The sequence below is a fragment of the Lycium barbarum genome, chromosome 1 (assembly GCF_019175385.1).
Source record: "Lycium barbarum isolate Lr01 chromosome 1, ASM1917538v2, whole genome shotgun sequence".
Lineage (NCBI taxonomy): Eukaryota > Viridiplantae > Streptophyta > Magnoliopsida > Solanales > Solanaceae > Lycium > Lycium barbarum.
Window position 1 is genome coordinate 146612489 of NC_083337.1, and position 13168 is coordinate 146625656.

General features: G+C 37.4%; 1 protein-coding gene across 2 annotated transcripts; it reads right to left on the reverse strand.

Moving 5' to 3' along the window:
• Nucleotides 1–5290: 5290 nt before the first annotated feature.
• On the reverse strand, nucleotides 5291–12838 carry LOC132642148 (uncharacterized). Of its 2 annotated transcripts, none has more exons than XR_009583056.1 (11): nucleotides 12701–12838; nucleotides 12418–12608; nucleotides 9578–9672; nucleotides 8850–8914; nucleotides 7852–7895; nucleotides 7362–7439; nucleotides 7116–7269; nucleotides 6558–6731; nucleotides 6175–6238; nucleotides 5976–6090; nucleotides 5291–5587 (listed from the first exon to the last, which is right to left on the reverse strand). XR_009583056.1 is itself a non-coding variant. In XM_060359415.1 (11 exons), exons 2-10 carry the CDS (start codon nucleotides 12555–12557, stop codon nucleotides 5983–5985), a joined length of 918 nt encoding a protein of 305 aa, XP_060215398.1. In that variant the 5' UTR covers nucleotides 12558–12608; nucleotides 12701–12838; the 3' UTR covers nucleotides 5291–5587; nucleotides 5976–5982. The 2 variants fall into 2 exon arrangements, 1 of the variants encoding a protein (XP_060215398.1); XM_060359415.1 differs by having other exon boundaries at nucleotides 6179–6238.
• Nucleotides 12839–13168: the final 330 nt, after the last annotated feature.

Below are 13168 nucleotides of genomic sequence, written 5' to 3' on the forward strand. Positions count from 1 at the left end.
GCCATCGTTATCTTTTTCTGTTTCACAGGGGAAATTCTGATGGAGGATTAACTTGTGCGTCATTACCTCCGGTGGTCCACCTATCATGTCTAAATGGGACCATGCAAAATAATCGGCGTTAGCTTGAAGGAATTCAATAAATTTATGCCTGAGCTCTGGGGTTAACCCCGTTCCCAGGTATATCTTTCTGTCCGGCAAATGCACGAACAAGATAATCTGTTCCAGTTCTTCTACGGTTGACTTATTTGCATTCGAGTCATCATGTAGCATGAACAACCTGATACAGCGAAATCGTCCTCTTCGAAGTTCAGGCTCATCTCTTCATTTTCTTCCCTCGAACTGACCGGGCCTCTATCCTGTAATTTCTATTTGACATCTTTGCCTTTGGTTGGTTCAGCAGCCTTTAGGGACGGTTCCCTTTGAGTGGGGGGTGCTTCTTCGACTGCAAACATCTCCCTTTCCGCGAGTTGCTCGCCACAGACCATTTTTATCCCTTCTGAGGTTGGAACCTCAACATTTGATGTAATGTCGAGGGTATTGCCCTCATACTATGAATCCATAGTCTGCCGAGCAACGCGTTATATTTCATCTTACCTTCGATGACATAGAACACTATTTGTTGAATAGTCCCAGCGATGTTTACCAGCAAAGAGATTTCTCCCTTAGTAGTTTTGCTTGCCATATTGAATCCATTAAGAACCCGAGCTGCTGGCACAATTTGGTCTGACAGCCCAAGTTGTTCTACCACTCTCCACCGGATAATATTGGTCGAACTACCTGGATCAATCAAAATACATTTAACTTGAGATTTAAAAATAAGGATACAAATTATCAAAGCATCGTTGTGGGGCTGAATAATGCCCTTTGCATCTTCGTCGTTGAAGGAAATAGATCCTTCGGGCACATAATCCCTAGATCTTTTCTCATGAACAACCGAGACCTTTGTCCTCTTCATCATTGGACCACGTGGCATTTCTGTTCCATCGATTATCATATTAATCATGAGCTGAGGCTCCATGGCTCGACCTATTTGTGATTTTCCCTGCCCTTGTAATTTCCTTTTGCTTGGTCACTTAAGAACTCACGAAGGTGACCATTTTTCAATAATCGAGCCACTTCCTCTCTCAGTTGATGACAATCTTCTGTCCTATGACCATGAGTACCGTGATACTCACACATCACACGGATCTCTTTGAGCAGGGTTAGATCTTAGTGGCCTCGACCATCTTGCATCGTTAATACGGCCAATGGCCGAGACAAGGCCTATGACGAAGTTGTACTCGGATAACCTCAGGATGTCCCTATTGTTAGCCGACCTACTGGTATCACCTCTAAACTGCAAACCTCAACTGCTCGGACCGCGATCAATTCGCCTGTCATTCCTACTCGAATGATGAATGGGACCATTTTCCCTTCTATCCGACCTAAAGTTGGACTTCTCTGGTTAAACATAAGGTCGATATCTATCCTTTGACGGCCTTCTGTCTGCTTCGAACTTCTTTCTTGACCTTTTAGAATTCTTACTTCCGGCTATCGGACCTGGGGGAAGTTCAAGTTGATCATCCTCTACCCGAATTTTGGATTCATATCTATTATGGACGTCGGCCCAAGTCACTGCCTCATACTCTAATAAATTTTCCTTCAACTTAAATGAGGTTGTAGAGCTTCGGGGGTTGAGACCCTTGGTAAAAGCTTGGGCAGCCCATTCTTCCAGGACCGGGGGCAGTTCCATTCGTTCCTTTTGGAACCTATTCACGAATTCTCAGAGTAATTCGTTGTCTCTTTAGGTGATTCTGAAGATGTACGCTTTCCTAGCCTGCACCTTCTTAGCTCCGGCATGGGCTTTAATAAACACATTCGCGAGCATCTCAAAAGAAGTGATGAAATGCTCGGGCATATAGTCGTACCAAGTTAGTGCCCCTTTAGACAGCATTTCATCGAACTTTTTTAGCAGCACTGACTTGATTTCATCCTTTCCAACATCGTTCCCCTTTACGGCAAAGTGTACGAAGTCACATGTTCCTGTGGGTCCGTCGTTCCGTCATACTTTGAAATATCTGGAATTTTGAACCTCTTCGGGATCAACTTCGGGGCCGCACTCGGAGGAAAAGGCCTTTGAATATATCTTTTTGAGCCCGGTCCTTTCAAGATCGGAGGGGCCCCCGAGATCTAGTCCATTCGAGAGTTGTACGTTTCTACCCTTTTCTCATTAGATTCAATTCGTTTAGCCAACGCTTCAAGCATTTTCAGGACCTCAGTAGATGTGCCGGACTCTGAATCGTTACCACCATCAGCAACCCAATCTTCCTCTAGGTTTGGCTCAATAGCCCAACTTGGCCTTGCCGCAACAACTCAGTTGTCTTTCTTTTAGAGCTGAGCTATAGCCACCTGTTGTTCCTGCAACATATCATATATCAAATGTAAGTTAACTTCCTCTACGGCATCGGTGTTTTTCAAGCCGGCGCCCAAGGTAAAATTGCTGAATTATCGCTATTTAAAGGATCTGTGGCCTGAATGCCGACAGTGTTCTAGTTGATAGCATCGGTCAAGTTGACGGCATTTGGATCGACGGGATCAACAGGGGGAGAGTTGTGGTTTGGTACCCCACTATTGTTGTTTTCGTCATGGTGACTCATCAGTTCGTTGTTATTCACGAGCATCGATTGACCACTGTTTGCCATCTCGAAATTATCTAAAATCACAAGCTTCCAAAAAACAAGTGAAACATAGAGTTTTAAACAGATCATCACCATTATCCTCAGCCCCACGGTGGGTCACCAAACTGTTTTCCCTTAAAATGGTAAAAATTAAATTTGTACATGGTTTGATGGATATGTGGTTTGATTTATGATTTAAGTAAAACAATACGTGATAATAAGCAATATATTAGTGAATAAGAAAGAAAGTAGCTTAAGAAATCAAGATGTCTGTCTATGTGAATTTGGTTCGGTTTGGAAAGAAACGCCTCTGTCCCGAGCCAAACTAATAGGAAGCTTCAATATATAATTTTCATATTACAAGTATGAGTGTGTATGAAAAACTAGCCCTAAAATGAAGGAGGTTCACCCCATATTTATAGCAAACAGTAGATGGGCCTTTGCACAATCCTAAAAAGGCCCTTTAAGAAAGACCTAAAATCCACAAAAACGGCGCTCCGTATGGATGTCAGAGATTCCGTAGCAAATTATGGCGCGATTGGTGGTGTGTGATCTGGTTTGTAACGGATCCTTCGAATCTGTGTCGAGTGTCTTTCCCTCGGGCTTGGAGTCCCTTCGCCAATCGACATTTATCTCGGTTTCTGACGTTTAGTTGGATAAGTTCACAACTCCTCGGTCCTCGACCCTTTTGATCTTATCCGAGACTAATGTTCCAGTTCTACTTCGACCTCATACCGGATGGGCGAGACATTTACCTCGGTTTCCACCGTATACATTGTATAATTATATTTTTTTAACAACAACAAAGGCGTCACCTCTCTAAATCAGATCTATATGTATACCCACCTATACAATATTGTATAATTGGGTATAAATGTGTATAAGTATGTTTCATGTATAATATTATATAATTATATTGTTTAGTGTATATACCTACACATTATACACTTATATACATAATGTACCTGTCTTTGTACATAAGTGTATAACACTGTACAAAAATGTTTTTGGGCCAAAGCTTTGCAATGTAAGTTTTGGCTATTTTTTGGCAATGTAAGTTTTGGCTATTTTTTGGCAATGTAAGTGAGCAAATTGTATACATTTTTTTGCACGAATTTCCCTTCAAAGGCGCTGGCGTTGGTCTTTCATTTTTGTCCCCAAAATTGTTGGTCTTTAATTTTTGCCCTTCACTTAAAAAAGTGACCGAAAATACCCCGAGGTTCTGGGTTTGGACCCGCGCTCAGCAAAAAAAAAAAAAATCACAAGGCAAGGCTTTGCTAAAACTCTGCCTTATAAGGCATAATTTGCCTTAAAAGTCTGCCTTAGAATTTAGATATGCCTTATAAGGCAGAATTTGCCTTGCGAAATTTTGCAAGACAGATTTTTTTTTTTTTTTACTCTGCTTGAATTCTACAAAAGTTAAGCCTTAAGGCGTAACTTTTGCCCGAATAGGTCTAATTTTACTATGGAACTTTGCATTGCGAAATTATTTTTTCTTTTGACTGAACCCGAATTCAAACCCAAAACCTCGAAGTATTTAGGCGAAGGACAAAAATTAAAGACTAACAATTTTATTAAAGGTTTACTTAAGTAAATAACACTTTGTCTGGTTAAATGATACGAATCATGGTCCTGTAGTTAGAAAAAGCTCTCTGTATATGCAAATAGGTCATGATGGGTACTATTAAAAGCACAATTTGTTTAAAAAAAAAAAAAAGGTCATGATGGGTTGACCCTTTTAAGTCATAATAACTACTACAAAGTATGACTCTGCTTAATTTTATATGGCGATATTTAATTGGAGTAAAGTTCTAAAAAATAAGGAAAAGTTCTAAAAAATAAGGAAACATTTATCACATGCCAAAATATGTCAGTATTTAGAAAGGAAACCTCCCTAAGTAGTGGAGTAATAAGTATATTGTACAATATGATGTCTATATATGGCTTGAGCGAGCAAAGCTAGCTTATATTAAAGGTGTTCCTGCACAAGTATGTTGTTAAATAAAGTTATCTATAACCCAAGAAATGTTTAAGATTTTTAAGTATTTCTTCATGTTATATATGCATGTTTTTGTGTTAATTTATATTGTTAATACATGACAATATGTGACCCACTCATGTCGCATTTGCATGCGCAATTTTGCTGAAAGTCCATTATGTGTTTTATGTTTATACGATGAGGTTTAAGATAATTTGCTTAGCAAATGCCAAGCTTGTTGAGTTCCAATCACAACTCTCATGTTGCGAGTCGTGACAAAATCAAATTTGGAGATTATCCTGACTCAACATCTGCTATCATGTTTACAATTACATGACCTTCAAACAGCTATAACCAACACAAACTTCTCGTTGGAAAGTCCCGTTTAAGCTTCGTTGATATATACAACGGATCTTAGATATGAAATTACAGTATAGAATTAAGAGATTAATGTCACCCGATTATCAATTAGCAAGCCAACTATAGCTGATATTACCGTCTACAGATTTTCTTTTCTTTTTCTTAAACTTTTTTTGGGTTGGTTATGTTAGTTCTGCCTGCCATATGCCATATCGTCAGATGGCCTGAATAACCCTTTAGGAACAAAAATCCAATAATTTTAATTTTAGATTAAAAGAAAACGATCAGATAAGTATTAAATCAAAAGCAGAAGCTTTTATAATAGGCAGCTTTTCTTGATCCGAGAGTGCATTGCTAGTTTTTAGATGCCTGATCTTACACTACAAATGGCATCTAGGAAGAGAAATGACTTAGCTAGTTCATTTGGGTCACATAAATTTGGAGAATTTGATGCAATTGCACAACAACCAACATTGAACTGCGGAAGGATGATAGATATAGATATAAGAAATGTAATGCATTTGCAAAACTTCTGTAATGTATGGACTGATCGGCTGCAAGTGCCTTGACATCCGATTGCAGAGCATCTCTACTGAAAGAAGCAACAAAATTATCAGGAACTGAAGAGTGAGGCCAGTTATCTCAATACTCACCACAAAGTGTCCAGTAGAAACAGCTGATTTGGGATGGAGCCGAGGAACAGGTAGGAAATCTATTTTAGTTGGAAACTTTTGCTTCTGACAGACACGTAAATCTTGATTTGCTAATGGGATAAAAACAAATGGCTCCAGAAACACACAGGAAATATTTCAGTCATTTAGGCTCCATGGATATCATACTCATATGTAGGACTTTTAAGTGAATAAAGCAAAAGATACGATTAATTAGGTTGGACTCACGCTCCAAACATGAGCACATTAATGAAATGGGAACCTCAATATTAGTACATACATAGGCTTTCTGCAAATGGAGAAACTTACAGCATTATTAAGCAGAGGAAGAGATACTCTCATGAACACCAGGCAGCCAACCTTTGAAGAATTCCACGTCATCCATCGGTGGAGGAGATAAAGCGCCAAGGGGTGTAACAGTAATCTGTAATTAAGGGTAAGGAACATGTTAATGATGAGCCATTAGCAAGATTCGCCAAATAACTTCCATCGAATAAACAATTTATACAAACATATCCTTGTCGAAGGAAAGAGTAATCATCATTGCCATCCTCCGCTTGTGCTCCCTTGACCTGGGAAAGGATAGACACAATAAATTTAGTAACTGTAGACAGACCCTCTACCAAAAAAAAAAAAGAAACCTGCTTCAAACCTCTCACCCCCTACCCTCCAAAAACAAGTGGAATGGGAAAAGAAAACCTAGAGAATATGCTGAAAAATAACATGGAGGATAAGATATCCAACACTGTGAATGAGACCAGAAAAGGGTATCCTGTAGCATGAGCAGGACAAATGATCTGAAAAGGTAACAATTGGAGCAGGAGAAGAAATGCATTCCTGTGATAGCATAATCAAAATTTAGCAAGTACTAGATAGAGAAAGAGATAATACTTCTCTCTTGAACAATAGGTGTTCTTGTTGTGTGCTTTCTTCCACATATGCTTCTTTACTTGCTGATGAATCCATTGTCATTGTAGATAACATTTTCCCTCCTTGTGCTTCCGAAACAACTTGCCTCCATCCCATTCTGAAAATACTCTTACCTTGCTTGGTCAGGCGATAACCCTATTAATATAACGATCAATATCTTTATCTAGTCAATAGCATATCTACTTTGGCAACAATAACGACAAAAATTAACTCCAACAGTCTTAGGATTACTAGATCAGGCGGACTTGCATATTTCCATCATCGAACCTTCACTATTAAACACAAGCTTAAATGCTTGAACACAGCCATCTATTAAGCTTTCCCAGTCATCTCTATACATGGATATTTTCTTGTTACATAAAAAGACAGATGAAATCGAAAGGATCTTCTTTTTACAAGGTAAATCATAAGATCTTTTATAGTCCTTATACTCCTTTCACTATTTTGAAATAAGCTCTTTTTTCATCTTTCCAAGCTTTATGTTAATGGGAATGGTACAAAAGTTATTGTTCAGTCTACCTTGCGATTGGCAACATCGGCTGGTACATCTATGTTAAGAAAGCAATTCCGAGGATAAGTATTATTCTTGATCTCAGCCAATATAGCTGTAATGATTGGCATGCAAGCTTCAGCTGCCAATACGAAATCATCAACCTTGCTTTTTCCACCAACCCTAGAGTTGACAAACCACATTGAAGAAGGCAGAATAAAAAAATAACTTGTCTTCGCGTTAACCTGAAGACAGGATAATGTGATGTACTATACCATTCATATGACACTGAGACAGAAGGAACACCATTGAAGAAAGCCTCTCGTGCACCAGCCACTGTGCCTGAGTAAACACTGCATTACCAACAATAGATCCATTAACATTTAGCAGCCACTTGTTTTACTATAATACAAAAGGGCAGGTCTGCTGACTTTTCAGTAGGAGCACATTGGGAGCTTAATTAACATTTGAAAAGCTAGAAACCAAGAATTGTTACGGAAGAAAGGCCTAAGACCTTGGAGATGAAGGTCTTGTTTATTAGCATTTTCAACCCATATCACCAAGTATTGTTGGCACTGTGCTTTATAGTTCATGGATCCACGAGAGGTGCATGATTTGAAATATGAAACTTGGTTCGAAGAAAGATGGTTTAAAATTAGTTATAATAGCTGAATAAAAAATACTATTAACCAGGAACAAGAGGTAATAATTGACCACTTCATGCAGAAGGATTCATCTAAAGGCTAGATACAGAAGTTTACTTACATGTGATAACCGCAATTGCTACCCATATTTATTCCGCTGATAACCTGCAATCATAAATTGACATGAGTACAAGAGTACTAATGCAATGCTGTATATTAAGCTCTTAGCACATATGTATCCGGTATGAAAAGCTCCAGCGCAAACTATTTGGACATCTATAGCATGGCACAACACTAAGTATGAGAAAGAGATCCAACAGAAAACCCTAACGGCAAATGAATTGTTAGCCAGCTATAAGGCGTATCAGAAGGAGATCTGCATAGCTAAAAGAGCACCAAATGACGTACACAAATTCTGATCTACTACTGTTTTTCTCACTGGACCATTCCTCCTGATAGATTGAAGGAGTATCATCCCTGTAGGGAGCTAGTTTACACATATTAGATGCATCATTTTGTATGTTCAGTAGCGTTTTTTGATCTTTTCATGGTTCACCTTTATTTACAAAAGTAAATTTGCCTTCCATTCCTTTATCTCTAAGGAAAATTCACAACTAAAACCATAAATGACAGGAAAAAGTAATCCCTATTGTTTAGCTGGAAAGCAGTAAAACTTATTGTCAATCTTTGGAGAAATTATGATACTGAATGAGGAAACGAAGTTTCAATAGCCAATTTCTCTCATTAAGAAAATTATTTTATTTATTTACTAAAACACACACACACTGACAAATAGTTTGAGTTGAACCCAAGTAGTACGGATGGATTCAAAGCAATTAAAAGTCAAATCCTTCAACCTTGCGAACCCAACAAAAGCAGATACAATGAACTGGCAACATTTCAGTTGTCATTACAGGAACGAAGGAAGCACGAACTTTTTACGTGTAAAAAGTTTTTTTTTTTTTTCCATTTGAATGTAACATTAACCTGAATGAACTTTCTCTGTCAAAATAGAAACTTGCTATGAACATATATATGTAATGACTGAAGCTAGGCGCTACATGACTACATCCTAGGGAGGCAGAATAACTTGTCAAGTATTAGTGTATCAAACACTACCAGATCAGGTACAGAGGGGAAGAGCACTTTGGAGAGCCCAATCGAAGTGGAGTCTGCTGGGGTTCCTGTCGAAATAAAAACAAAAAGAGTGAGAGAGGGAGAGAAAGTTATGACAAGTAGTTACGAAAGTATCCCGAAACAAGTTATTCTGAGCAAGAATTATGATTCTGAATAATCAGCAATTTTATCTGAAACCAGAAAGATGTCAATTTCTCCCGCCAACACCAGTTGAAAAGAAAAGATGCCAATCCCCCTTCTCCTTTTTTCTTCTTTTGGTAGAGTAAAGCAAGAGAATTGTCAGATTCCCATCCGGAAATGGGTTTCAAACAAATAACAGAATTAACTGAAGAAAAACTTCAGAATTAGTTAATTTGGTATCAGAATTTGGGAAATCAAAGCAACCTCATACATATTTGCGGATAAGAACATGTTATTTAGTATGGCTTTGAAGGAAAGTGAATCATGAGTCCCATATCTTTCTACCCAATGGTTCAAGTTCACAACAAAAAGGTATGAAACGATCTATTGTTTTAAAGCGTTGCGATAACCCATCAAACAACCATTTAATAGTCAATTTTCAACAAAGACCAGAAAGGATGAAGATTAGATAAGCTTTAACTAAGCTAATTCTTGAAACATGAACCATAAACCTAGAAAACTAGAGTTGTACACTATATTTAAGATTCAACCAAATTATGACAATTAGATTGTTAGAGACCCTGACTAACCAGAAACCGCAAAGGCTGTCGCTCCACTGATGTCCACCTTCTTGACGGAAAGAGGATGTTGCCATGAGATACTATGGCTAACAGCTGACTTTTCACTAAGAATAAGAATGTAATAAATATCATTTTGGATCCAAATAGAGATTTATAGAAACAAGAGATTGGTCGTAGACGTCAACAAATTACAGAGAGAATAAGGGGAGCACAGTGAAGTAAATTAACTGAGAATGAGCTGCGCAGAACTTTGACATATATCAGATCACTACTCCTTTTTATTTTTTCTTTTGATAAGTACTTAAATCAGATCTTTAGTTTCAAACACATTCATGACTTCATATCAAGAGATGTGGTAGAGAATATGAAATAAATTAACAGTATTTCTAGTCGATGACCACAATGGTTGTAAGCAAGCATTAATGAACGAATTTACATAGGCACTTGGGCAGAATTTATACAGACATGTTATAGACATTGAGACAGGATACATTTGATACAGAAGTTGCTTCTTCAAGTAATCACATAACATGCCTTTTACTAAGAATCACAAAGGCAAACTACCTCCAGCTGACCCTTAAGATGAAAAGGCTAGATAGGATCTTTAAAGTAACCTAAATGTCAAATTCGATACATATAGTGGGATAAGAATGTGTTCAACAGAAATGTTAGAATCCTAAATCGGTGGTGGATGTGGCAATTTGTATCTTATATGGTCTTGGCAATCCTCACCTCATGAGCTAGTTTTTTGGGTTGAGTTAGCCCAAGGTCCATTGCTTACCAAGAGACTATAACAACCTGATAAAAGTTTGAACAAATAGATATTGTTTCCCGACAATGGTAACGACGAGGTGATTTTTTTTTTTTTTTTTTTTTAAAGATATGGTAAACTCTAACCTCCAAATCCCTACTGTCTAGGAGTCAATAGTTACCCTGTCCACTTTTCTCCCTTGGTGCCTTGAATTCCCAACCTTCTGGTTGCAAGTGAGTGCACTTGTCGTACGAACAACCTCACTTGTCAGTGGCTTATGAATTTCCATAAAACATAGATAAATCTACATATGACCACACAGCTAAACCTTCTTGCTAAATTACCTATCAGAGCTGCTTTTAATATTTTCATATAAATAAGGACTCTATATATCATGCCATGCTCCACTGCAGAGGTGGAGCCTGGATTTAACCTTTATGGAACATCAGGTATTAGTATCTGGATTCTGAATTTTATTTTTGTACATATTTGGTGAATTTCTTAATGTGAATAGAGGGTTTGAACTAAAGCTAATGGATTCGGCCGAACCCGTAAGTCGGCTTCTAGCTCCGTCACTGCTCCACTGAGATGGTAAGCCACAAGAAACTTATATAGATCCCGTATCTCCAAATGCCAGAATTTTGACAACAAAACACGGTAAGTCCAATTTTCTCCACATACTTTGAGATTTAAGACTGCTTCTGCAAACATTTGTCATTTACAGTTCTCCCTAAAAGCAAAGTATCAAATATTAAAAGAATCTACAAATTGCAAAATCCAGCTTTACTATGCTGAAATTCAGTCTCTTCTCTGCACGGAGAGAACATCTAATCAAGCTTAAAATAAGTATTTTTCACCCATAATAGTATCAGATTCCATCCATCTGAATAAATAAACAAAAAGAAAATAAAAGAAAGAAACAGATCTATTTGCACCATTACCACTAGTACGGCGTGCATATCAGCAAACATTTCTTTTGGTTACTGGTTAGGAAGTGAATTATTCATGCATTAAAACCAGCACAACTAGTACCATGTTTGATAGCATTTTAGTTGCTATGAATAAAATTCAGCACACCAAGTACGGTGTTTGGTTACCAGTTTAACAATCCGGCATAAATAATACATGTATAAGTTATAAGGAATCAATGTATTCTTTTATGCAGGGCAGAAGATGGAATAACTAAACCCTACATAATTAAATCTTGCATAGCTAATCCCTGCATTATTAATAGTTGCAGAACTCTAACAAGAAACCAAACGACCCCTTATTTATCAGAGCCCAATTTATGTATTTGTCCAACTTTACATGACACTGATGGCACTAAGTTTTCACAACCATAGCTTTAACAGTTTATGATGGTGGGTATTCCAACATACTTGATAACTACGAGATTCATTTCTTCTTTTTTTATAATGGTAATGCCCGGTCCAACTTGCAAGCACCTCGACTTATCAGGTGCTTGCTACCTCTAGACTCCCACCAGGCACCACCACAGACATCCCATAATTAAAATTAGAAAAAAAATAAAAATTAACAGTAGTTGAAAGCAAGAGTTTACTAAACTAATGACCACAAGCCTATTTACGTCCTCAATTTCCCAAGTAAATAGAAGTTTTTCGCCGTAGGATTAACTTATCAAGGACATGAGTAAGATAAGAAAAGTAGTTTAAAAAAAAAAAAAGAACAGCGTTTCTCTTTGCTGACAAAGGTACATTAAAAGAAAGCAAAACTTCCGACAATGGACTGGGAAAAACTAAAAAACTATGTTTAAAATAAGAGAACCAGAATATACAATTCCAGAAGTGGCCTAATTTCAATACACTAAGGCTCGTTTGGTAGGAGGGATAAGGTATAATTAGTTTCGGGATAAAACTGCGGTATAACAAATTTCGAAATCTAGTGTTATTTTAATCTTGGTGGGAGGATGGGACCCGATAATTAATGGGGGAATAACTTGTACCACAACCAAAGGATAATATTTAAACCACCATCAACAGGCGGCTGACCTTTCGTTCAAATTCACTAAAATACTTGATAAATAACTGTAGATTAAAGAATAAATGAGAGAGAGAGAGAGAGAGAGAGAGAAACGTACGAATCGGGAGCACAAACAAGGACATTGAAGAGATTGGAGGAGACAAGAACTTGAACGAGAGATCTCAAGCCCGGAGCATCAATTCCATCGTCATTTGTGATCATCACTGACGGTTTATTATACTCACTCCTATTCTCCATTTTGGTCCCAACGTGGAATTGATTTGCTCTGTAGTTTGAGTTAGACTTTAACTGAAAATGACAACCATCAAAACTGTTCAATGTAATATATATACACACACTGATTAAGAAGCAGATTACAAAATAAAATTGAACTCTTTTACATGTTTACTTCTCTATGGGTCACACAATCCACCTAGCGAAAAATGCCGAAAAGGTGGAAAATTACGCATGTGGTTTGCACATATTGATGGATGTCCTACGTAATAATTCGTATTTTCTCGCTTTTTTATCTTGTAAATGCTATGATTGGGTGCTTTACTTTTCAAGAGGATTGATCAAATGGCTGAATGCTGAGGTTGTCTCCGACTTTGCTTTCCTAACTTTCGCTCTTTTTAAAATTAAAAAAAAAAAAAAAAAAATTGATACTAACTTAATTTTTTCAATTAAATTAGATTTGACTAATTTAATTTTGCATTGAGAAACTTTACTTTGGAGAATAACTGGGTTTCTAATTAGGATATAAGAATACTAATCATATATCTCACTTGATCTCTGATCATAAAACTTTTATAAAATCTATGTTAATTCATATGGGACACACGTGCAATGCATATGTTCATGACCTAGTA

Bases quoted from the DNA above. Each gene is read 5' to 3' on its own strand.
- LOC132642148 (XM_060359415.1), bottom strand. From the start codon at position 12,557: ATGGAGAATAGGAGTGAGTATAATAAACCGTCAGTGATGATCACAAAT. The intron at 7,896-8,849 runs GTAGTGTTTGAT...TTATGATTGCAG, and splicing joins TCCCCTCTGTACCTGATCTG to GTTATCAGCGGAATAAATAT. The intron at 7,270-7,361 runs GTATAGTACATC...TGTCAACTCTAG, and splicing joins GTCTCAGTGTCATATGAATG to GGTTGGTGGAAAAAGCAAGG.